Below are 22500 nucleotides of genomic sequence, written 5' to 3'. Positions count from 1 at the left end.
GGATGCACGTATTAAATGCACTTTTGTTTTAGAGGATATTCATAAGTATAGAAAAATATGAACAGTACTGATAATTTTTTCTTTTTTTCAAAGCAGAGGCAAAATAATGATAGTAATAATGATGAGAATGATGATGATAATAATGACAATAATGATAGTAATACCAGAGGAAAACCCGGAGCAAGACCTCGCTCTCTCTATTTGGCGATGATAATGGTAATGGTATCTTAACAGAAGAAAAGCCAAAGCCCAGTAGCCCACGCGACGCTAGCCAGAGGACAAGGGTGTAGGAGCCGCCACTAACAGCCCGTCTCCCACAGCAGCAGCCCCGCCGACACAGCCACACGGGGGACTCGGCGGCGCTCGGCAAAGCCCTCGCCAAGCCGCCCGGCTCACACCACCACGCCCACGGGCAGCGCTCCGCCCACGCCCGCAAACAGTACGATGACTTTGAGCGGCCCTCAGGAAGTAGAGGCCGCGAGGATTACGATGGATTGGCGTCCTCTCCGTCCCGTTTAAGGGATGAGTACAGCAGGTTGTCCCCACGCGGGAGAGAGGAGTACGACCCCCAGGGAGGATGAGGGACGACTACGACTCGTCGCCTTCACGGGTGAGGCACGACTATGACCATTCATCTCAGTCTAGAGGTAGAAGTGATTACGACCAGGCAAGGAACGACTATGAGGAGTATGAGAGGCCGAGAGGGAGGGACGAGTACGAGCGGCACTCCCCCGCCCCCCGCGTGAGGGACTACTCCCCGTCACGCGGCCTCAAGGACGACTACCCCTCGCTAGACGACTACGAGGACTCCCAGGACCCGAGGAGGAGGCGGGACGAGGTGCGGGAAGACGAGGCCGACGAGGACGTAGGAATTGATTTTGACCTTCAGGAGTCCAGCACCAACCCCACCGCCCCCTCCTCCGTCAGGGTCCTGGACGAGTATGGCGACAATAGACTCCGGAACGACTATGATTACGACCATTCGCGCCACATGGACGACTATCCCATGCGCGACGAGTACCCGCACCACCCGCACCACCACCACGCCCTGCAGCGGGACCACAGTGACGCGGACGACTACAGGGAAGCCGAAGGAGACTATGAAGGCTATGGGCGTCACTACAGGGAGGTGATTGAGCCAGCCTCGCCCACCCCGAGGAATCCCCACCACTACCACCAACACCACCACCGCCACCAACACCACCACCTCGCCACCGATGCTCGCCAAGTAAGCCATTAAATGTGTATGTGTGTGTGTGTGTGTGTGTGTGTGTGTGGAAGAGTGATAAGAGCAGAGTAGCTAGAAAACTGTGTACGTATGTGTATGTGTGTATATGTGTGTGTGTGTGTGTGTGTGTGTGTGTGTGTGTAGAACAAGTAAGCTAGAAAACTACCCCCATTAATCCCCATCGTATTCATTAAAGATAAAAAAAAACAATCAGGTCCTATCAATATAACTATCACATATTCAACAATGCCTTAAAGAAAAATAGCTGCAGTGATGGAAATAATAAGCAGCAATGAAAATATACAAAGGTGACATTGCAAGAGAAAAAAGAAGGAGGAGGAGGAGGAGGAGGAGGAGGGCGAGGAAACTGTCACTTATCTGTCAGTAAATTCAGTGCCACCCCACAGATATTATGCTTCTATTTTGATCGGTTGCCATACATAGTTCTGAGCCGCTCTGCCAACTCCCTACGTGTCTTTCTATATACAAACTTCGCAGAAACGAATGTGTATAAATCCCAGTAACCCCTATTGAACCTTGTGGACTTGATGAGTAATAGGAAAAAAAAAAGCAGTAGTAGATAAGTGGACTGGACGCAGTAGTCAGGTGTAGTGGTGAGTCATAAGGCAGCTTTAAAAGATTAGGTAGATTTATGGATAGGTGGAAATAGGCAGGTATGTTTCATAGAAGGACTGTCATGTGTAGGCCTGATGGCTTCATGCAGCTTCCCTTATTTTCTTGTGTTCTGAATAGCTGCGTTCATGTGAGATTTGTATATAGAGAAAGTTCTGTGGCTTCTTGTCCTTGGTTGGGTGTTGCCATACTGATGAAGCAATGCTGAAGTGACAAAATAACATACATAAACTCACGCAACACAACGCAGCACACTATCACGTCTACATAAACAAATTTTCTCTCTGTCATCTCTCTCTCTCTCTCTCTCCACTAAAAAGAAAATATATCAGACATCCTTCTCATAACGTATAATTCTGCCACCCACACCAACACACCAACGCTGCACAAGTTCTCGTCCCCCGCATGGCTGAGAGGCATTGCCCTTTTGTTGTCCCTTTAGATGGTGCATACTTCATATTCCTCGTGGGAGTGTGTGGGTGTCGAGTGGGGGCGGCTGCTGGCTGGCTGGCGAAGCGGCCTACACGATCTTTGCCACTCTTCAGTTCATTTTATTCTTTTATTTATTTATTTTTTTACTATGTTTCATGGATGTGTTTTTTCAACTGTCCGCTGCCCTTCAAGAAATGCGTTTTTTTTTTTTTTTTTCCTCTTTCTCTCAGTGTTGTGTCGTAAATCTACCTTCATCTGCCCATTTCTTGCATTACCACTATCTCTACGAATACTAATAGTGCCTCATGAAATACCTTCGCCTGATATATTTGCCTAATCTTTTACTGAACCACTAATGTCATGGATGGAATATATTAATAATGTCTTAAAATCGACATCAGTTGCTTCATTATTTTTATCCCCTTTCCTTTTCACTTGACTAAACTCACAGTCAAGACCGGACAGAAGTAACCGCTCTGGGCTGCTCACCTCTCCCGTACACACCACATACATATAAAATCTTACATTATAAAGACGAACAACGATTCAGCTCACCTACCAAATACAATTAAGAGCCGATATATGTAAACATTACGAGATATTGGGAGCAGAAATAGATGCACTGACAGGCAGACAAAACAGCACACCGAGTGATCACAATTCCACATACTGCCGCGTACCGTGCATCAAGTTATCATCTAATATTTACAGAGACGCACATCACTGGTCTTGCTGAAAGTGAAGGGAAGCATTCACGCATAACAGTGACATATAAACAGCTTCCCACACTCGCTTCCATTGTGTTCAGTTTTTCTCTTTAATCTTGCGTCATGTGATCTGCTGACTCGACTCCTTATGTAAAAAAGCTGATAAAGGATAGATGGTTAGAGATCAGAGGACGTAAAATTGAGGGGAAGCGCTAAATAGAGTGGTAGGAAAAGTGACTAGGTTGAATGTTACTAAGTAGAGCGTGACTGATCCTTCCTTAGACGTGAGACGAGAGTACTGTACGTGTAATCCTTTATAAACAACGTGTACGTGTAATCCTTTATAAACAACGAATAAATAAACGAAAGGTTGTTCAATAGGAACTTCGGTATTTAACGTCTCAGGACACACATAAAAATAAGAGAAAGTAAAAAAAAAACTGATTTACTAACAAAAAAGAAGAAAACTTATTTATATTCCTGAAACGTTTGAATAAAGATTAAATTTCCTACTTCTTCTTTCGTTCACTAAGGGTACGAGATTCCGCAAGAGCAGCTTTGATTAATCCCCGGCGTCTTGAATATTTAGGTGTAGTAAACGCACGAATAAACAAAAAAAAATAATAAAAATAAAAATAAATAAATAAGTAAATAAATAAAACTGAAAAAAAAAAGGCCGTTCGCTCTTCATCTGTTTTCATCTTACGAGAAATATTCGCTTCTCACTCAAGTCAAAAAGTCGCATATTGTTTTTTTTTTTATTCCCCTTGAAAGAATTGTACATTTCTTCGCATTCTTTACATTTACTTTTGATATATGACGGAACTTTACTACTACTACTACTACTACTACTATTATTACTACTACTATTATGACGTATAAACATGCTTCCCGAATTCAAAGATCCCAGTTTTATTATCATTTTACGTATATTAGGGACTTGGATCAGAGAGAGAGAGAGAGAGAGAGAGAGAGAGAGAGAGAGAGAGAGAGAGAGAGAGAGAGAGAGAGTGAATCTCGAGTTTCTGTGAGGTGATGCGTGTCCTTTCAGGGATGACTGTGTTTCCTGTCCAGCGGTGAGAAGTACACACACACAACACACACACACACATACACACACACACACACTTGCGAGAACGGACGGACGGCTCTTCCTGTGTGTGTGTGTGTGTGTGTGTGTGTGTGTGTGTGTGTGTTGCATATTTCTTGATAATTCTTAGTCATAGTTTATCTTCGTTCTCTCCTCAGTCACGATTTCTTTATTATCTCTTTTTTTATTATTATTATTATGTTTTTTTTTATTTTTTTATTTATTTATTTATATTCATTTATTTATTTTTTTTTTTTTTGTGTGTGTGCTTATTCATATTTTCCCTCGTTTTCTTTGACTTTAGTTTCGCAAGGACAATAAGCATTATAATCTATCAGAAGGGAAAATAATATATAGGAAAAGACACACAGGTTCTCTCTCTCTCTCTCTCTCTCTCTCTCTCTCTCTCTCTCTCTCTCTCTCTCTCTCTCTCTCTCTCTCTCTCTCTCTCTCTCTCTCTCTCTTCCGGCCAAGAATAATTATCTCCGTCAGATGATAGCAAAAAAAAAAAAAATAAACAAATAAAAAACTATATTTTTATTAAGAATCCTTGTAAAATCCGGTTATGGAGTTTTTTTTTTCTCCCCTTCGGCGGGAGGTACATTTAAAAGGTTAGACGTTGAGTGGAGGAAGTTAATGAGAGCCGCAGCAACGTTAATGGAATCGATAACCGTGACGCTGTCGGGGAAAATACAGGGAATATGAGGCGTCACTAGCACATTGTATTCTTGTGCAATATTCGGGCTGCTGTCACATTCCCCTCTCGGACGCTGTCATCACCCCCTTGACATTCTCCCTCCGTATAGATTCCGTGTGGCCATTTCCTCCCCCCATCCTCCTCCCCTTGAGAACATATACAGTAAGTCAGTATGTGTGTACGTGGCAGATCCTGTATGTATCTGTCATTAATCTCTTACCATAAATGTATCTAAATTTTAAAACTCCTTATTTACTTTGCGCTATTAACTACATTTCTCGATCTATTACAGCCAAAAAAATGTAGTTAATCGTAGTTTTCTATAGTGTGTAATACCTCTAGAGCATTTTTTCCCCCCTCTGCTGGACATTTAAACACAAGCTTCAATTCCTCCTCGCCGTAAACTGTGATTAATTCAGTGTGACCATAAATTGAAAACCGACTGAAACTGGGACTGAAGGGTAGCGGGAATGCAGGAAACTACCAAGGACTCCAGATGATAGGAGGAGGTAGCAATTAAGGAAGGGCAGGACAGGATGGACAACGAGTCATGGAGTTTCGGCAGGAAAAAGTAGAAGTAAGATTTTCGTCAGCAAGAATTGAGGCAGAGATTGTAGGAAGACAGAATCGTGCCAGGAAGAGAGCGGCTATTAAGGAAGAAATGTCAGGAAAATAGCGAATAACGAGGAAGTTAGAGAGAGAGAGAGAAAGAGAGAGAGAGAGAGAGCGCATTTTTTTTTATCAGGAAGTGAACGAAGAGGAAAAAAATAGAGGGAAAGATATATGCCAGGAAGATAACAGCTAAGAAAAGGACACAGGCTATTTTATTTATTTATTTTTTATCAGAAAGCGACTCAAGGAAAAGAATTATCGACGAAAGCGAGGCAGGAAGAAATACGTAGAGAAACAGAAACTTTGCCAGAAATGAAAAGATTATAAAAGATTAAGTAGTTAGGTAGAAAGTTTGCCAAGAAGGGAACGACCAAGAGAGGCAATAAAGGAGCAAGAATTTCACCAGGAATCAGCACTCGCAGATGACAAAGTAGGCAAGACCAGCAGGAAGGAAGCAGTTGAGGAAATACAGACGGAGGAGTGGACAGGAATGGCCTGGAGGAGAAAGTTATGATGGAAGCCCGGGATAAACTAGAGTGATGAGACAGTCACGGTACAATGAAACGTGACGCTTATTTGAGGGTGTGTAAATGACGCGGTGTGGCGAGGGAGGGAAGGGTGGCGATCAGTCAGTCCATATAGAGGCGGCGACTACACTGCCCCGGGATCAGTCAGTGAACTCATAAGGCTGTAGTAAGTCAGCGGCTCTCTCATTTCTTCTTTCTTAGATTTCCACGTACTCCTTCCTTCCCTCGTTAGTTTGTACATGCTCCTCCTGCTCTCGATTTGGAAACGGATGTGTATCAATAAAGAAAAGGTTTGTCTTTCGGTCTCTCTCTCTCTCTCTCTCTCTCTCTCTCTCTCTCTCTCTCTCTCTCTCTCTCTCTCTCTCTGGTGTCTGTAGCAGCGTTGTGGGCAGCGAGTCGATACTCCTTGGGTTCATCTTAAATTATTACACAATGGAAGGGAGCGACGCCCCCCTGAATGCCTGTGTGTACCACTCCTCCTCCTCCTCCTCCTCCTCCTCCATCAGCCTTTTGTGCTTCTTCCTCTTTCTCCTCCCGAGCAAGGTAGTTATTATGGACAAAACAAATTATAAAGTGTTTATTCTCACATAACTAAACACGGATATGTTTTCATATGTGTATTTTTTAAAATTCTACAACCAGAGATTAGCCGTGAGCTGGCCAGGCGCTGTGTTCACTTTGTACTGGGTAATGCAACACTGCAGAGAACATGTACTTGTAAACCATCAAAGAACATGTAAAATTTCAGGATCACTTCTCATCTTTTATTATTCATATTTTCTACAAAACGGAAGCGTCCATTGAGGTTTTGGTCCCATTATTGTTTCACCACAGACTCGAGAGGTCCGTGTGATCGCCCCCAGCCCCTACGCCCCCTGGGTCTCAGTCCAGGGGAGGCCGCTGAGGTACTGGTGATTAAAAATATAATAATAGTTGTTACCGATAATTAAGTTAGTTGAAACAACTATATTTATTATTGGACGGATATTATTTAGTGTTCGATGATAAGTATTACCTGACGAGATATGCTCACGGAGCACCCCAACCTTCTTATTAATAGTATATTCTGGCGTGTGTGTATATCTGTACATACAAACACACACTATAACCCTGAAAATATTTACTCTCTCTCTCTCTCTCTCTCTGCTCTCTCTCTCTCTCTCTCTCTCTCTCTCTCTCTCTCTCTCTCTCTCTCTCTCTCTCTCTCTCTCTCTCTCTCTCTCTCTCTCTCTAGTGACGTTCCCTCTGCAATGCGGGCTGGCTTGGTGGTGGTGGTGGTGGGTGGTGGTGGTGGTGGTGGTCCCCCAGCAAGGTGCCGCCACAGACCACACTTTTCACGCCGCCCCACCGCCCGTGCCGCCAGCACAGCCCCTCAGGCGTGGGATTATTTATTTCCCTATATGTCATTAATTTAGTCACTTCACACACACACACACACACACACACACACACACACGAGAAGAAAACACTCCGGATATTATGAACAAATAATAAAATATTATAAAAGAGGCCAATCAGGCACACACACACACACACACACACACACACACACACACACACACACACACACACACACACACACACACACACCACACACACACACACACACACACACACACAGAAGTACAAGACACACAAATGCTACAATAAAAACATTCAGTACACAAAAAAACAACAACACAACTCACACACACACACACACACTCACACACACACACACATACATAGATACATAAACTTTCCCTCCCCTTAAACCTTGACCTTCTCCTTCAACGCTATTCCCAACTCCTCCACTTTACTCGCTGTGCTTGCCATCACTCCCGCTCTTCAGCTGCTCGTGTGGCTGCTGCAGGAGGACGTGGTGGTCGCCCTCCAGGTCTAGGTAGTCCTTAGGAGGCTCGACAGGGTACATGAAAGAGGACTTAGCACAACAGAACTTCGGGCGTGGGATCCTCATTGGTTTGACTTCGGTGATGAGTGAATCCATGATGGCTGCCAGGTAGTGTTGTTGATGTTGTTGTTGGTGGTGGTGGTGGTGGCGCAGCTGTGGAGGGAGGAACAGAGGGAGAGATTAGCTGATGCGTCCCACTAAACTGCAAAACATGGAGAAGTAGACCACGCACGCACTCAAGGTGTCTGGTGATGCATAAGTTACTGTAAGCTGGCGTAAGCAACATGTGTGATGCGGCGAACAGATGATAAATGAACGGGTGGGAGGAACGAAACTGTAATGATGAAAACAGGAGACAGAGCAGATGGAGTAAAGAGGTAATAGATGAGGAATTAGAGGAAAAAGTGGCACAAAAGTTGGTAAAGAAGGCAACATAATGGGAGAACTAGATGCAAGGATTAGATAAAGTTTTGTTGTGGTAACCAGGAGCAGATGAAAGAGACAGGCAGCAGATATAAGTGACGAAGGGTTAGGTTCCTCTGTATAGGTTGGTAATAATGATACTGAAACTCTATAAGTGCAACAATAGGATCTCTTTTTTCAATAGACGTTTAAATCAAGATAGAATCGGTTCCTTTATTTTGCTATTGTTGCTGGTGATGCAAAAGCTGCCTGTGATTACCGGCCAGACTGGAGGCGAGGCGCTGCTAGAATGTTTGAGTGTTTGTCTGTCTGCTTGTGCATTTGGCGCGAGTTGTTTGGTAAGTGAGATGAAAGGGAAGTTACTTGTTTAGCTTCAGCATTAGTAATATGCTTCCCGAATATCAAAGCGTGGCATTGAGCTTTGATGTGCGAGGAAGGAAAGAAAAAAAAATAAGAGTAATCAATCTTCCTGCGTATGCTAAATGGTGGAAATAACACACACACACACACACACACACACACACACACACACACACACACACACACACACACACACACACACACACACACACACACATACACAGTCGCGCGCCTCTATAACGGTATTTGAAGAGAATGCGTGCATGTTACTCCCACGATTTTGTGTGTGTGTGTGTGTGTGTGTGTGTGTGTGTGTGTGTGTGTGTGTGTGTTGTGTGTGTGTGTGTGTGTGTGTGTGTGTGTGTGTGTGTGTGTGTGTGTGTGTGTGTGTGTGTGCGGTGTGCAAGTTCCGTACGCAATGGCATATTTGTTATGTTTTCCTGAAATTGAGTAATGAAACAGAAAACAAAATAAAATAGAAACTCTCACGATGATGTCAATAAACAAAATACGAAAAAAAAAAGAAAAAAAAAAACTTAATGACGAGATGAAAACAAAATCATATTACGCATCATTTTCTTACACATCCCCCCAAAAATAAAATAAAATAAATGAATAAAAAAACGAATCTAGAACAATTTCAATCCACTCTCTCTTATTATTACCACCACCAATACTGCGCTGCATCGCCACCATTAGAAACCTTGCAAATGTCAATGAGCGCAGGAGTGACGGATGAAGCACACCTCTTACAACACTGCGGAAGGGAGAGCGCCGTCCCTTGCAGTGGCGCGCGTGGGTGGAGAGACAGAGAAGGGGGAAGAGAGGGAGGGAGGGTAAGAAGGGAAAAGAGGGGAAGGAGAGAGGGGGGGAAGGGTCTTGTGAGTCTCTATTCACGGATTTGAACGGGCGCATCAGGAAACTGTGATTCATAGCGCTAATTCGAGAGAGGAGAGAGAGAGAGAGAGAGAGAGGAGAGAGAGAGAGAGAGAGAGAGAGAGAGAGAGAGAGAGAGAGAGGCCCGTATTCAGAAACACTTTGCTCTCTCACCACGACTGTTTTCAAAGACCACAAAGATGATTAGCCGCGTTTTCAAGAGTGTTACAAAAATACGAAAGCAAATATTTGTGAGTCATACATACATTACAAGACGATACATACGCTTAATAAGAAGAAGAAGAATAACAGTTGCTGAAATAATAAATATTCACGCCTCTCTCTCTCTCTCTCTCTCTCTCTCTCTCTCTCTCTCTCTCTCTCTCTCTCTCTCTCTCTCCTCTCTCTCTCTCTCTCTCCTCTCTCTCTCTCTCTCTCTCTCTCTCTCTCCCACGTACACGGAAACCTTACTGCATTATAACTAAGTACAGCCATTCCCTCGCTACAGACCACACATTACACTCACTGCTAATGTCTGTGGTTATTATCGCTATATTATGCGTAATTTCACCCCGCCTGACATGCACCGCCGCGAGGAAAGAAAAACGAGGAAGGGGAAGAAAACGGGAAGTGGCGATTACGTCGAGAAGAGCGGGACAAAACAGCGTGACGAGATGGAAATGTGAGGAATGAGTGGAATAACTGAGAAATGTAACGCGGATAAATGGAATGCTAGGGGAAATGTAACCGGAATGAATGAAATACTTAGGGAAATGTAACCTGAATGAATTACCACATACTTTGTAAACTGTGACTGTAATGAATGGAGTGCTCAGGAAAATGTAGCTGAAATGAAATGAAATACCAGGGGCATGGTTGCTGGAGTGAATAAAATGCTTGAAAAAAAATGAACCTGGAATGAAAAATTAAATACTTAGGAGAATGTAACAGAATTGAATGAAACACCAGAAAAAAAAGGGACTGGAATAAATGAAACAGTAAAGAAAAAAAAACTGAAATTAACTACTTGGAGAACCATAACTGTGATAAAAAGAAAAAAAAAAAAAAGCTTGACACATAAAAGGAGACCAATCTTCAAACCTCCAAAGGGGATATGAATAGAGGAACGAGAATAGGAAGCCAACACGCAAGCAAGCAAGCGAGCAAGCGAGCAAGGGAAGGAGCAAGTTACCAGAGCAGCTCGAAGTGATGCAAAAAAAAAAATATGCTAAACAAGACAACATTATAATGGAAACAAGTAATATAAGGAAGTGAGAAGGAGGTGAAGAAGTGAATGAGGAAGGAGGAAGTGGAGGAAGAAATAAATTATGGTAGTCAGGATAACGAGAGAGAGAGAGAGAGAGAGAGAGAGAGAGAGAGAGAGAGAGAGAGAGAGAGAGAGAGAGAGAGAGAGAGAGAGAGAGAGAGAGAGAGAGACTGGAAGTTAGTAACAACAGTAGAGCGTGCGTGCGCACCTTCGCATTGTGGTCATTCATTTCCGCCTCCTCTGCCCCTCTCTCTCTCTCTCTCTCTCTCTCTCTCTCTCTCTCTCTCTCTCTCTCTCTCTCTCTCTCTCTCTCTCTCTTTGCTTACCACTGACAGTTACGTACATTCAGCGCACACACACACACACACACACACACACACACACACACACACACACACACACACACACACACACACACACGTTGATATTGGAATATTAATCATATATTTTATACCCTAGTCAGTCTCCGTCTATATTTGTGTGTGTGTGTGTGTGTGTGTGTGTGTGTGTGTGTTTCTGCGCGCGCCAGGAAAACGTCCCCAGTAACACATTAATTTATTATGAGTTGCGTCAAAGCACTTTATTTCGGAAATCATTTTTGCTTCCGTAACTGACAAGAATCCTGCATAGTCTCTCTCTCTCTCTCTCTCTCTCTCTCTCTCTCTCTCTCTCTCTCTCTCTCTCTCTCTCTCTCTCTCTCTCTCCCCCTACTTACTGAGCTGTTCTTTATAAATACTCGCGTTAATAGTGTAAATTATGAACCACGAGATAAGAAATTAAAGACTTTGCAGCCCCGGAAATGTTTGAACAAAAGATGATCAGTCCTCGGAGGAAACGTTCTGGTAGCTATTCTGGATCGTGTTTTTTTTTCCTACTTAGCTTCAAACGTCTTGTCTGGTGTGACTTAGAGAAACACTGAGTCCATTCCCTACCAACTGTTTAGAAATTAAGCAGAATCAATATATTTGGTAACTCTTGCATTTTCGTGTGTGTAGTAGTAGTAGTAGTAGTAGTAGTAGTAGTAGTAGTAGTAGTAATGGTAGCAGCGAGTGGTGAAGCAACCGTGAAACATGGCTAATGATATGTAGCAGTGGTGATGGCTGACCGTATCGCGGCTGAAGGTGGTGTGTGTGAGATAGATTGAGGAAGTGGTCAGCGGCGTGTGTGTTTGTGTGTGTGTGTGTGTGTGTGTCGGATGATGGCCACTCGTCACTTTTTTTATTCTTTTTTTTTTTTTTGTGTTTGTGTGTGATTACTATTTTCAGAGACCTTCTATGTTATTTAAGAGGATCAGATTTTTTTTTTTTTATCAGTTTTTACTATGATTCAGGAACAGCCCTTCTCACCCCCAACACTTCCTTTTCTTCTTATTACTTTCCCTCTCGCGATTACTAAAGTACGTAATTCCTTACTCATAGAATGCAGACGGATACATACACACAAGAATACACTCTTGCGCATTCCTCCAGGAAAAACGCAATTCCAAAACTTTGCAAAATCTCTCTCAAGATCAAGACTTTTTAATCTTACGTAGCAACTTTTGGACGGAAAAAAAAGTAGAGAGAGAGAGAGAGAGAGAGAGAGAGAGAGAGAGAGAGAGAGAGATAAGACGTGCCGTTTAGCGAAAATAACTCGACGTTTAACTTCTGCGACTTATTAACAAGAAGACACAAGACTCATAAAGATGCAAGAGGTGTGTGTGTGTGTGTGTGTGTGTGTGTGTGTGTGTGTGTGTGTGTGTGTGTGTGTGTGTGTGTGTGTGTGTGTGTGTGTGTGTGTGTGTGTGTGCTGACGAGCTGGAGGAGGGACAAAAAATAGATGCGAGGCTTGAGGCAGAGGGCGGGGAGAGATGATGAGGGGGGGAGAGGGAGAAACAGGTAGAAGGAAAAGAGGAGATAGGAAGCGAAGGATAGAGAGAGAGAGAGAGAGAGAGAGAGAGAGAGAGAGAGAGAGAGAGAGAGAGAGAGAGAGTACAAATATGAGGGACATAGTGTGGTAGACGAGAGGACGAGGATGAAGATGAGAATGAGGAAGAGGGCGAAGGTAAAGAGGAGGAGGAGGGAGAGGTAGCGGTGGTGGTGATGGTGGTGGTGGTGGTAGGAGACTTAACGGAACACAATCTTAAGATCACAAAGCTTCCGGTCACGGCTATGCTTTATTTACTGACTTTAACTTCCTCTTCTTCCTCCTCCTCCTATTCCACATCCATCCCCTTCCCTCCCTCTTCCTTCCTTCATCTCTTCTTCCTTTAATCTTTCATAAGCATCCTGTTTGTACTGGATTTCCCTTACTAGGTGTGTGTGTGTGTGTGTGTGTGTGTGTGTGTGTGTGTGTGTGTGTGTGTGTGTGTGTGTGTGTGTGTGTGTGTGTGTGTTCGTGCGTGCCTGTTGCGCCCACGTCTTGTATCCTGAGACGCAGTTGTCTTCATTTTTAAAGCTTACTCTCTCTCTCTCTCTCTCTCTCTCTCTCTCTCTCTCTCTCTCTCTCTCTCTCTCTCTCTCTCTCACTCGTGGGAATCGAGGGAAGAGGACAAATGGAAGGAAGGAAGGAGAGGATGGAGGATGTAATGATGGTGGAGGACATTGTGGTGATGGTGGTGGTGGTGGTGGTGGTGGTGGTGGTGGTGATGGTGGTGATGGTGGTGATGGTGGTGGTGGTGGCTGTGGCTGTGGTGACCTTTCTGCTCGGAAATGACAAAGTTTCTGCGAGTGTACGGGCAAGGGGGATGGAGGAAAAGAAGTAGGGAGGGAGGAAAGGGGATAGAGAGAGAGAGAAAGAGCGGGAGAGAGAGAGAGAGAGAGAGAGAGAGAGAGAGAGAGAGAGAGAGAGGAAGAAGGAGGGAGAGGGAGGAAGGGAGGGTGGGAAATAAGTAGGTCAGGAAGGAGGAGTCACGGGTATCATGGACTCCTTTTCTCCCTCACCTAACCTAAGAGGAGGAGGAGGAGAAAGAGGAGGAGGAAGGGGAGACAAAGGAGAATAAGGGGATTTTTTTCTTTGTGTGTTCAGATATCAGAATATTCCACCATCTCTCTCTCTCTCTCTCTCTCTCTCTCTCTCTCTCTCTCTCTCTCTCTCTCTCTCTCTCTCTCTCTCTCTCTCTCTCTCTCTCTCTCTCTCTCTTGTATATGTTAAGTTGAAGGAAAAGTGAAAGTACAGTGCATGTAGAATAAGCTTTTCACTCACACTCACACACACACACACACACACACACACACACACACACACACACACACACACAAGAGAGAAAGGGAAAGGAATATTGATGGTTTTCTTTGTCTGGATACGAGAAATGGACTGCAGAAATAATCACTTGTTCATATCGCGTTTTTGAAATACAAAATACTAATGTGAATCTCTTTTATTTCTCTCTCCTTTGTATTTCTCTACTTTTTCTTCTTTCTTACCTGGACTTACTCACTGCTTCTTTCTCCCTCAGTCTTCCTACTTCCACCTATCTTCTTCTCACGTCTCCATTTTTTTTTTCTATTTCACCTGTCTTACCTGAACCTAATAACTCTTATCTCCTTTATCCACCTTTAAATCCACCTGTTATTTATTTTTTTTTATGTATCCTTCCTATCCTTTCTTTCTCCCCTTCTCAATTTTTCATCCCTTCTACATTTCTGATATTTCTCGTTCTCTTTCTTTTGTCTCCATCTTCCTTAGTTTTTTTCTTTAATACTTTCTTTTATTTCCTCGTTTCCTTTTATTTCCTTTTCTTCTCACATTCTCCTTTATCCCTAAAACTCCACGTCTCTTTTTATCTCTCCATCTTTCCTCTTCCCTATCCTTTCTTTCCCTTTCAGTTTCTTTTTCCACCTCTCCCTCTTTCTCTCCTCCCTAAAACCTCGACTTTTCTCCTTTTTCCTTTCTCTCCAATATCTCCCTCTCTCCGCGCTAGACTACGCATCACCGCTCTTTCTCTTTCACCTTTTACTCCTCCTCCTCCTCCTCCTCCTCCTCCTCCTCCTCCTCCTCCTCCTCCTATTCCTTTCTCTCTCTTGCTTTCACTGCACACGAAAGAAAGTAAAAGTCTAGGCTGGGTGCGGGAAACTGGATTTGGTCCCATTTGTTGTTAAGTAAGAGCTCTGGCGCTGAGTTTGCATCACGAGAGAGAGAGAGAGAGAGAGAGAGAGAGAGAGAGAGAGAGAGAGAGAGAGAGAGAGAGAGAGAGAGAGAGAGAGAGAGAGAGAAAGTGGGTGTGTTTTATGCTTTTACTCTACAAGCTGGTGGTTGTAGTAGTAGTAGTAGTAGTAGTAGTAGTAGTAGTAGTAGTAGTAGTAGTAGTAGTAGTAGTAGTAGTAACAGCAACATTATAATGAAATGGTAACAAAGATCAAAGAAAGTAATACAATTTCTTTTATTTTTTTTCTAATTTTTTTTCTAATTTCTCTTATGATGACTGACTTGCTTTTTACTCGTACTATATTTATGAAAGTGAAAGAGAGAGAGAGAGAAAGTGAGAGAAAAGTATGGGTTTCTGTAGAGATCTTCCTCCTCCTCCTCCTCCTCCTCCTCCTCCTCCTCCTCCTCCTCCTCCTCCTCCTCCTCCTTCACTTATAAAACCTGCCTCCCTTCCCTTCCCTCCACACAAGTTGTTTTTTCATCTGTAACTCAGCGCCATTGCCTGTGTGTGTGTGTGTGTGTGTGTGTGTGTGTGTGTGTGTGTGTGTGTGTGTGTGTGTGTGTGTGTGTGTGTGTGTGTGTGTTTGACCTTGTTTCCATTATTGCACGTCTCTCGCCCTCTCCCTCCCACCTACTCTCTCTCTCTCTCTCTCTCTCTCTCTCTCTCTCTCTCTCTCTCTCTCTCTCTCTCTCTCTCTCTCTCTCTCTCTCTCTCTCTCACACCGAGTATTCATTTAAGAACCGTTGTTTTGGGGATCACCTGTGTGTGTGTGTGTGTGTGTGTGTGTGTGTGTGTGTGTGTGTGTGTGTGTGTGTGTGTGTGTGTGTGTGTATTGTTGTGGTCACTTTCCGTGGTGAGCAAGAATTGTTCGTTTGTGATGCTTAGCGCTCACTACTACTACTACTACTACTACTACTACTACTACTACTACTACTACTACGTGTTTCTGCCTCCCTGCGTATAGTTAAAAAAAAAAAAAGAGAAAACTAAAGGGAACGAGAGTGAAGGGGTGCGAATTTCTCTTGTGGGAATCTTGATCTCTTCTCTCATATGTAATTGGATTTCTCGCGTTTTTTTTTTCCTTTGTTTCCTTTCTCTTCCTATTATCACATTCATTTTTTTACTATTACTACTACTACAACTGCTCCTTTTACTATTACAACTACGAATAATGCTACCACCATACTACTACTACTGCTAAGGCAACGATTTACTAATACTAATATAAGCTTTACAATAATAACAACGATAAAAAAAAACTCTTTCCTTTTTTCATTAATCTTTCGTAGTCCCAACCTGTCCTTTTGTCTTTTTCCTTCTCCATCTCCGTAACGAATCATCTTACTCTTCGTATACCTGTCAATCTTTTTTTACAACCTTTTACTAGCTTGTCCACCACCACCACCACCACCACCACCACCACGACCAGCCATTGCATTTAACGAAACTTTTTTCTTTATCGCATCCTTTTTGCAGTCTGTTTCTTGTTATTATGTTCAAATAGAAGTTTTCTCATTAACTGCTGGGTGCTAGCGTCCTCTTTCCCTCTCCCTCTCTCTCTCTCTCTTCCCCTCTCTCTTGTATCCTGGTTCACCTCCCCCACCACCTTCACCGCCTCCATCGTCAGCCTCTCCATCAGGAAACGCCCCACACCCTGCCTGACCTTACGATCTCTGAGGCCAAAAGGTCCTGTCCTAACCCGTTCCTCCCCCAGCCCACCCCTTCCTTGCCCTCGCCACTGGCCACTCCTCCCTCCCACACCTGCTTGCTGACCGCCTCCTGCCCGCTGCGTCTTATTGTACACCTTTGTATTGTGTTTTCCAAAGAGAGAGAGAGAGAGAGAGAGAGAGAGAGAGAGAGAGAGAGAGAGAGAAGGGGGGATAGGATGCCTTAAGATAAGTAAAAGAAGAAGTGATGATAAAAATGGAAATGTTAGAGGAGAGAGAGAGAGAGAGAGAGAGAGAGAGAGAGAGAGAGAGAGAGAGAGAGAGAGAGAGAGAGAGAGAGAGAGAGATGGATGGATGGGGTGGAAAAAGGAGAGGGAGAGAGTAGGGGGACGCGAGATGAGGTTGGCCTCTCTCTCTCTCTCTCTCTCTCTCTCTCTCTCTCTCTCTCTCTCTCTCTCTCTCTCTCTCCCCGTATTAGGCACCAGTTCCTTACGAGAGATGCATGACGTCATGGCCCACACTGACTCACCCACCCTCCTCCTCCTCCTCCTCCTCCTCCTCCTCCTCCTCCTCCTCCTCCTCCTTCTCCTCCTCTCGTGTGCCGCAAACCTCAGGGGCGGCCGCACCCTTTGCTAGCCATCAAGGAGAAGAACAGAGAGAAAAGTTGTCTCCCTACAGGCGATCTATCACGCACCTGTCTAACTTTACGCGCCTGTTACCTGTTTACCTGTTGTGTGTGTGTGTGTGTGTGTGTGTGTGTGTGTGTGTGTGTGTGTGTGTGTGTGTGTGTGTGTGTGTGCTGGTTAGGTATTTAATTTACATGCTAATTATGGCTATGTTTAGTTTCGTCGTGGCAGCATTTAATGAAGAGAGAGAGAGAGAGAGAGAGAGAGAGAGAGAGAGAGAGAGAGAGAGAGAGAGAGAGAGAGAGAGAGAGAGAGAGATTCCTTTGTCGTTTATTTATTTTTGTCATTATAGAAAATTTAATTATTATAAGACTGATGGTAGTAGTAGTAGTAGTAGTAGTAGTAGTAGTAGTAGTAGTAGTAGTAGTAGTAGTAGTAGCAGGAGGAGGAGGAGGAGGAGGAGGAGGAGGAGGAAGAGGAGGAGGAGAAGCAAGGCAGGAAAGCAGGAATGAGGAAGAGTAGTAGAAAGGAGGAAGAAGAGGAGAAGGAAATTAAGAAGGAAGAGGAAGAGAAGGAGAAGGAAACAGAGAAGGAAAAGAAAATGGAGGAGGAGGAAGCGGAGGAGGAGGAGGAGGGAGAGGAGGAAGTCTCATAAAGCTACAGCAAGACCACAACAGGCAGAGGTGAAGGGTAGTGACATCACCTTCATTAGTTCTCCCACACAACGAGGACACGAAACACTGGAGCGAGACACACACGCACCTCGCCCGCTGAAGTCTGACGGTTCATGAAAGGCAGGCGGCGGCGGGTGGCTGCGTGCACTGGCTGGCTGAGTGATGCCTGTGCTCTGTTACACTTTGTACTTGTCTCTCTTGTGTAGGTTATGTAGGTTACGTTACGACCTGCGTGTTATGGAAGATTCAAGAGGAAGATGGTGTTTGTGATAGGTTGCAAAGATAATATTAATGGGAAAAGCGTATTAGAATGTTTCTTTATTGGTGTATATGCTTCGTTATTGAGGCTCTAGAGATTACTGAGCAGAATGGCTGTGTTTGGAAGGTTTATTAGAAAAATAGTGTTTGATTATTGGTTAAAAGAATATTACTGGAAAAATCGTATTGGAATGTTTCTTTATTAATGCTTCATTCATTACTGGTATTATTTATATACGAGGCTCTAAAGATTAACATATATAACAATTAAAATAAGTACATCGTGGTATCTCGTTATAATTAATGATCATCAATGACTTTTCACGTAATGAAACCACCTCAGGATTATTAGATGAAATAATACAAAATTTCCCACCATTATCTCGTTATGAATAATTATGAGCAATACATTTAAGTGCTGATCCAGGTATTCCCGTATTAATTAGTTGTAATCTTCCGTGCGTGCGGCTGTGCAATAATTAATGCGATGCTGAACGTAACGACTCGAGGTAACGGGACTTGTTCTGTATGTGTTTTGACCTTGACCTTGTGGTGTGGGGGTAGTACACTTTACCCAGGTCTGTTTGTCTGCCTGTTGGTTGGTCAGTCGGTAACTCTCTCTCTCTCTCTCTCTCTCTCTCTCTCTCTCTCTCTCTCTCTCTCTCTGGGTGTGTGTCTGTGTGTGTGTGTGTGTGTGTGTGTGGTTGCGAAACACATGGAGAACAAAGTATCACACACACACACACACACACACACACACACACACCATTTCCAGTTTCGCACCTCACCATTACCAGCTCCACCTGTCTGTCCTGTAGAGTTACTACTACTACCACACCCACCATCATCACCACTATCATCATTCCCATCACCACCTCCGCCACGACTATTTCCATCAGCTATCTACTGCTACTCTTGCCACACCCACCATCACCACGACTACCACAACAACTGCCATTATCACCACCACTACTACTACTATTTTTGCAACCATGATCATCACCACTACCACCAGCACAACATCCATCACAATTTTTCACCATCACACTCACTATTACAGTACATCACCCGTAGCATCACTGTCAGTCTGCACGCATCACCACCGTCACTATCACCACCACTACGTGCACCGTTATCACCACAACTAGGAGCAACACGAGCACTCCAACCCACAAACACACTTACACACGCCACATCAAAACAGATCCATGTGCCTAATCATTCACCAAAACTCGATCTTTCAATCCTTTAATCCTACCTGTTTGAACTGCGGGAGGAGTATGAGAGCGAGGAAGATGCAGAGTAAGACGGAGCGAGGGCGCGTGCACACTACCCAGGAGTCCTCAAAGCACTGTTGTATTTACTAGAAGGTCTCCGAGTTTCATTCTGGTCACTGCGGCGCTCTGGAACCTCCTTCTCCTCGCCCGGGAAATGTTGTCGTACAGTCGATCCAGCCCTGCTGTGACAGAACCGCCAGACTGTATATATAGTGTTCATAGTGTTGCCGTGACTTCCAAGGCTGTGTAGAGGCGTTTTTTTTTACCGTATTGTGATGGCTTTCGTGGCTGGTGAGTGTGGGAGAGATGTAGAAGAAGCAGCGAGGGCGAAGAGAGGGCGTCAAGAGGTTCCATCGTAGCGGTGTTTGCAGCAAAAATCCTCGTACGTCAGCCACGCGTGGTTAAATTATAGCGTGCGTGGGAGGGCGGGGTGAGAGAGACTAGGTGGGTAAGATGTGTAGGCTCTGTGGGGGGGGGGGTGTTAGAGCGAGATGCGTGTGCTCTGTGTATGTATGAATGTACGTGCTATGTCTTTTCTTTTCTTGTGTTACTATAGGGCTGTGACACCTCTCCTCCTCCTCCTCCTCCTCCTCCTCCTCCTCCTCCTCTTCAGGGTCTTCCTTCTTTCCTTCCTTCCACGCCAAATGCCACTGAGCACAGGCCGACTCGATTCTGCATCCCATTCAATCGATTTCATTTAGACTGTCAAGATGTTTATTTAATTTATACTACTGATTCTGTTGCTCCTGCTGTTGTTGCTATTCCTACTGCTACCGTAACATTACTGCAATAGCTATTACTACTACTACTACTGCTGCTATTACTAAGGCTAAAATTGTTGCTATTGCTACAGCAACATCAACTACTACTACTACTACTACTACTACTACTATTACTACTACTATTACTACTACTACCGCAACACGTTCTGCTACCAGTGTTCATGCTCTGTCAAAAATCCCATGTAATTTGGCACCACTTCCCCCAATTTACCGATGAATGGAGATGCAAGACGATAAACAGCACAAGCAGAAGCAGTTTTCTAGAATCAACCAAGTGTACATGAAAGTAAAGAGTTGAGGGCTGAAGACACCAAGATGAGCACCGCGGCGAAGTGTTTCCGTGCATCTAACCAGTACACGTGTTTATGAAGGATGGCAGGCAACCAACGTACTCGTATTAGAAACCAGTCATCCACTGTTGCTCCCTATCTCCATCTATCCATCCCTGCTACATACCACTCATTCACGCCACTGAGTCACATAGAAAGTTAATGCTGTGGTTTTGCGGATACAGGAGAGACTCGCTTACAAGTCCTTGGCGTGTCGGGGAGAAAACTTAACTCTTAATGAGACACAAACCTCTCGACCCGCCGCCGCCACCGCCGCCGCCTCCGTCAGGGCCATTCCAGCGTGAGTGTGAGTGTCAGCGAGGCGAAATCTTTAACACCGGGAGGTTTGAGTCAAGGTGGATGTGAGGATTAATGCGAGAAAGAGAGAGAGAGAGAGAGAGAGAGAGAGAGAGAGAGAGAGAGAGAGAGAGAGAGAGAGAAAGAGAGATTGACAAACGGAAAGACAGACAGGCAGACGGACAGGAAAATAGATAAGAAAATCAAAGAGAGAGAGAGAGAGAGAGAGAGAGAGAGAGAGAGAGAGAGAGAGAGAGAGAGAGAGAGAGAGAGAGACAAGCAGACGAGGAGGGAAACAGATAATAACTAAAGATGAGACAAAGATAGAAGGAAAAAAGTGACAATCCTTTAAATAACTTTCCCCTTATATACGAGAGAGAGAGAGAGAGAGAGAGAGAGAGAGAGAGAGAGAGAGAGAGAGAGAGAGACGAGTGATGATATTGTGTCACTTTCGATGCTTCTCTGCACTGACGAACACAAAACACACGCCTCCTCTTTGTTCTGTATTGCGCATTACCCTCCTCGCTCGCACATGCATATTATGATTTCACCTCCACCTTTTGACTATATGAAAAGATTACCACCGATTAATTAACATGCAGTCCCCACATAACAACAGATCTATAAGTTTATGCAGCTTAGGTTGATTTCACTACCATATGCTAATTACAACCTAGATTAACAGCAGGAATGTGTAATGTACAGTTGCTTGTGCTTGTGTGGGAGGGTGCAGTGAGACGGGTGCTCCTTGTGGCTGTGAGTAGATAGGTGGATGTGTAAAGAAGTTGGGTGATAAGGTGTATATTAAGTAATGTGCGTTAAATTCGGCTGCATATTCATCGTAATTTAGCATTTCGTAATACTGTGAAAAGCTACGTTTCAAGAGAGGCAGAGAGAGAGAGGAGGAGAGAAGAAAGTGGATGTGATTATCTTTCATTTCACGGCAATTTATATTTTACCTGCAAGAATCCAGTAATGCTAATTGTGATCTAATAGTCAGGAGGTGATGGTGAATGGAACTCGTAAGGAAAATGATAATTCAAGATAGTGAGGGTAGTAGTAGTAGTAGTAGTAGTAGTAGTAGTAGGAATAGTAGTAGTAGCAGGAGGAGGAGGAGGAAGACGAAGAGGAAGAGTAAGAGAGAGAGAGAGAGAGATACGGGAAAATTATCATAACAAGAGAAGGGAAGAAAAAAAGTAAGTAAGAAGAGGAGGAGGAGGCAGCGGCACTAAGGCTTTCATAACTCTTGTGCCTCACCGTGGCCAATCTTTTTTTCCCCGCTCCTTCACTCCTGGCCTCCCTTCCTCCCTTCCTCCCTCTCTCCCTTCCTCCCTCTGCCGTCACTCCGTCCATTTGCCATTCTCTTGCACTTTGCCCCACTATTCCCCTCCCTCCGTGTCTCCTCCCTTCTTGTCTCCTCCCTCTGTGTCTCCTCCCTTCCTATTTTCACGTCATTTTCCTATACACTTAGTTGACAGACAGTTAGGTGACAACTCCCTCCTTCCCTCTTACCTGCGCGTGTATGTGTGTGTGTGTGTGTGTGTGTGTGATATATTCAACAGTTACATGACAAGTCGAGATAGCGTTCTAGAGAGAGAGAGAGAGAGAGAGAGAGAGAGAGAGTATGATAGAAGCTTCCTTTTCCTTCACAATATCACTAAATAACAAGAACAATAGCGAAACAGTGAGCGAATCGCAGTAAATTATTGACGTTGTATAAT

The 22500-nt window shown here is 44.1% G+C and overlaps 3 protein-coding genes across 7 annotated transcripts in view; 2 read left to right on the top strand and 1 right to left on the bottom strand.

The window, feature by feature from the left end:
* LOC135111192 (membrane-associated guanylate kinase, WW and PDZ domain-containing protein 1-like) overlaps positions 1 to 755 on the top strand; it is a 254877-nt gene extending 254122 nt beyond the window's left edge. For 3 of the 5 annotated variants that reach the window (XM_064024275.1, XM_064024274.1, XM_064024277.1), the window contains one exon: positions 321 to 755. In XM_064024275.1, the coding sequence (XP_063880345.1) occupies positions 321 to 581 (261 nt within the window). In that variant the 3' untranslated portion in view covers positions 582 to 755. The remainder of the gene's footprint in view (positions 1 to 320) is intronic. The other 2 variants (XM_064024276.1, XM_064024278.1) reach the window with 1 other exon arrangement.
* On the top strand, positions 624 to 6841 carry LOC135111295 (zinc transporter ZIP10-like). Its single transcript, XM_064024532.1, has 3 exons — positions 624 to 647; positions 689 to 1228; positions 6761 to 6841. Exons 1-3 carry the CDS (start codon positions 624 to 626, stop codon positions 6839 to 6841), a joined length of 645 nt encoding a protein of 214 aa, XP_063880602.1.
* On the bottom strand, positions 6677 to 18083 carry LOC135111199 (uncharacterized). The gene is made up of 2 exons (XM_064024298.1): positions 17925 to 18083; positions 6677 to 7970 (listed from the first exon to the last, which is right to left on the bottom strand). Exons 1-2 carry the CDS (start codon positions 17949 to 17951, stop codon positions 7722 to 7724), a joined length of 276 nt encoding a protein of 91 aa, XP_063880368.1. The 5' UTR covers positions 17952 to 18083; the 3' UTR covers positions 6677 to 7721.
* Between the last annotated feature and the right edge of the window lie 4417 nt (positions 18084 to 22500).

Source organism: Scylla paramamosain, chromosome 21 (genome assembly GCF_035594125.1).
Source record: "Scylla paramamosain isolate STU-SP2022 chromosome 21, ASM3559412v1, whole genome shotgun sequence".
In the NCBI taxonomy this organism is placed as follows: Eukaryota; Metazoa; Arthropoda; class Malacostraca; order Decapoda; family Portunidae; genus Scylla; species Scylla paramamosain.
Note: the sequence above shows the minus strand (reverse complement) of the source record. Positions and strands in the feature narration are given on the sequence as shown.

What these genes read in the sequence shown, in the direction of transcription:
- LOC135111295 (XM_064024532.1), top strand. Translation starts at nt 624, where the DNA reads ATGACCATTCATCTCAGTCTAGAG. An exon ending in CCATTCATCTCAGTCTAGAG is followed by an intron (nt 648 to 688) that starts GTAGAAGTGATT and finishes GACTATGAGGAG; the next exon opens with TATGAGAGGCCGAGAGGGAG. An exon ending in TCGCCACCGATGCTCGCCAA is followed by an intron (nt 1,229 to 6,760) that starts GTAAGCCATTAA and finishes GTTTCACCACAG; the next exon opens with ACTCGAGAGGTCCGTGTGAT.
- LOC135111199 (XM_064024298.1), bottom strand. Translation starts at nt 17,951, where the DNA reads ATGAACCGTCAGACTTCAGCGGGCGAG. An exon ending in GTCAGACTTCAGCGGGCGAG is followed by an intron (nt 7,971 to 17,924) that starts GTGCGTGTGTGT and finishes CTCCCTCCACAG; the next exon opens with CTGCGCCACCACCACCACCA.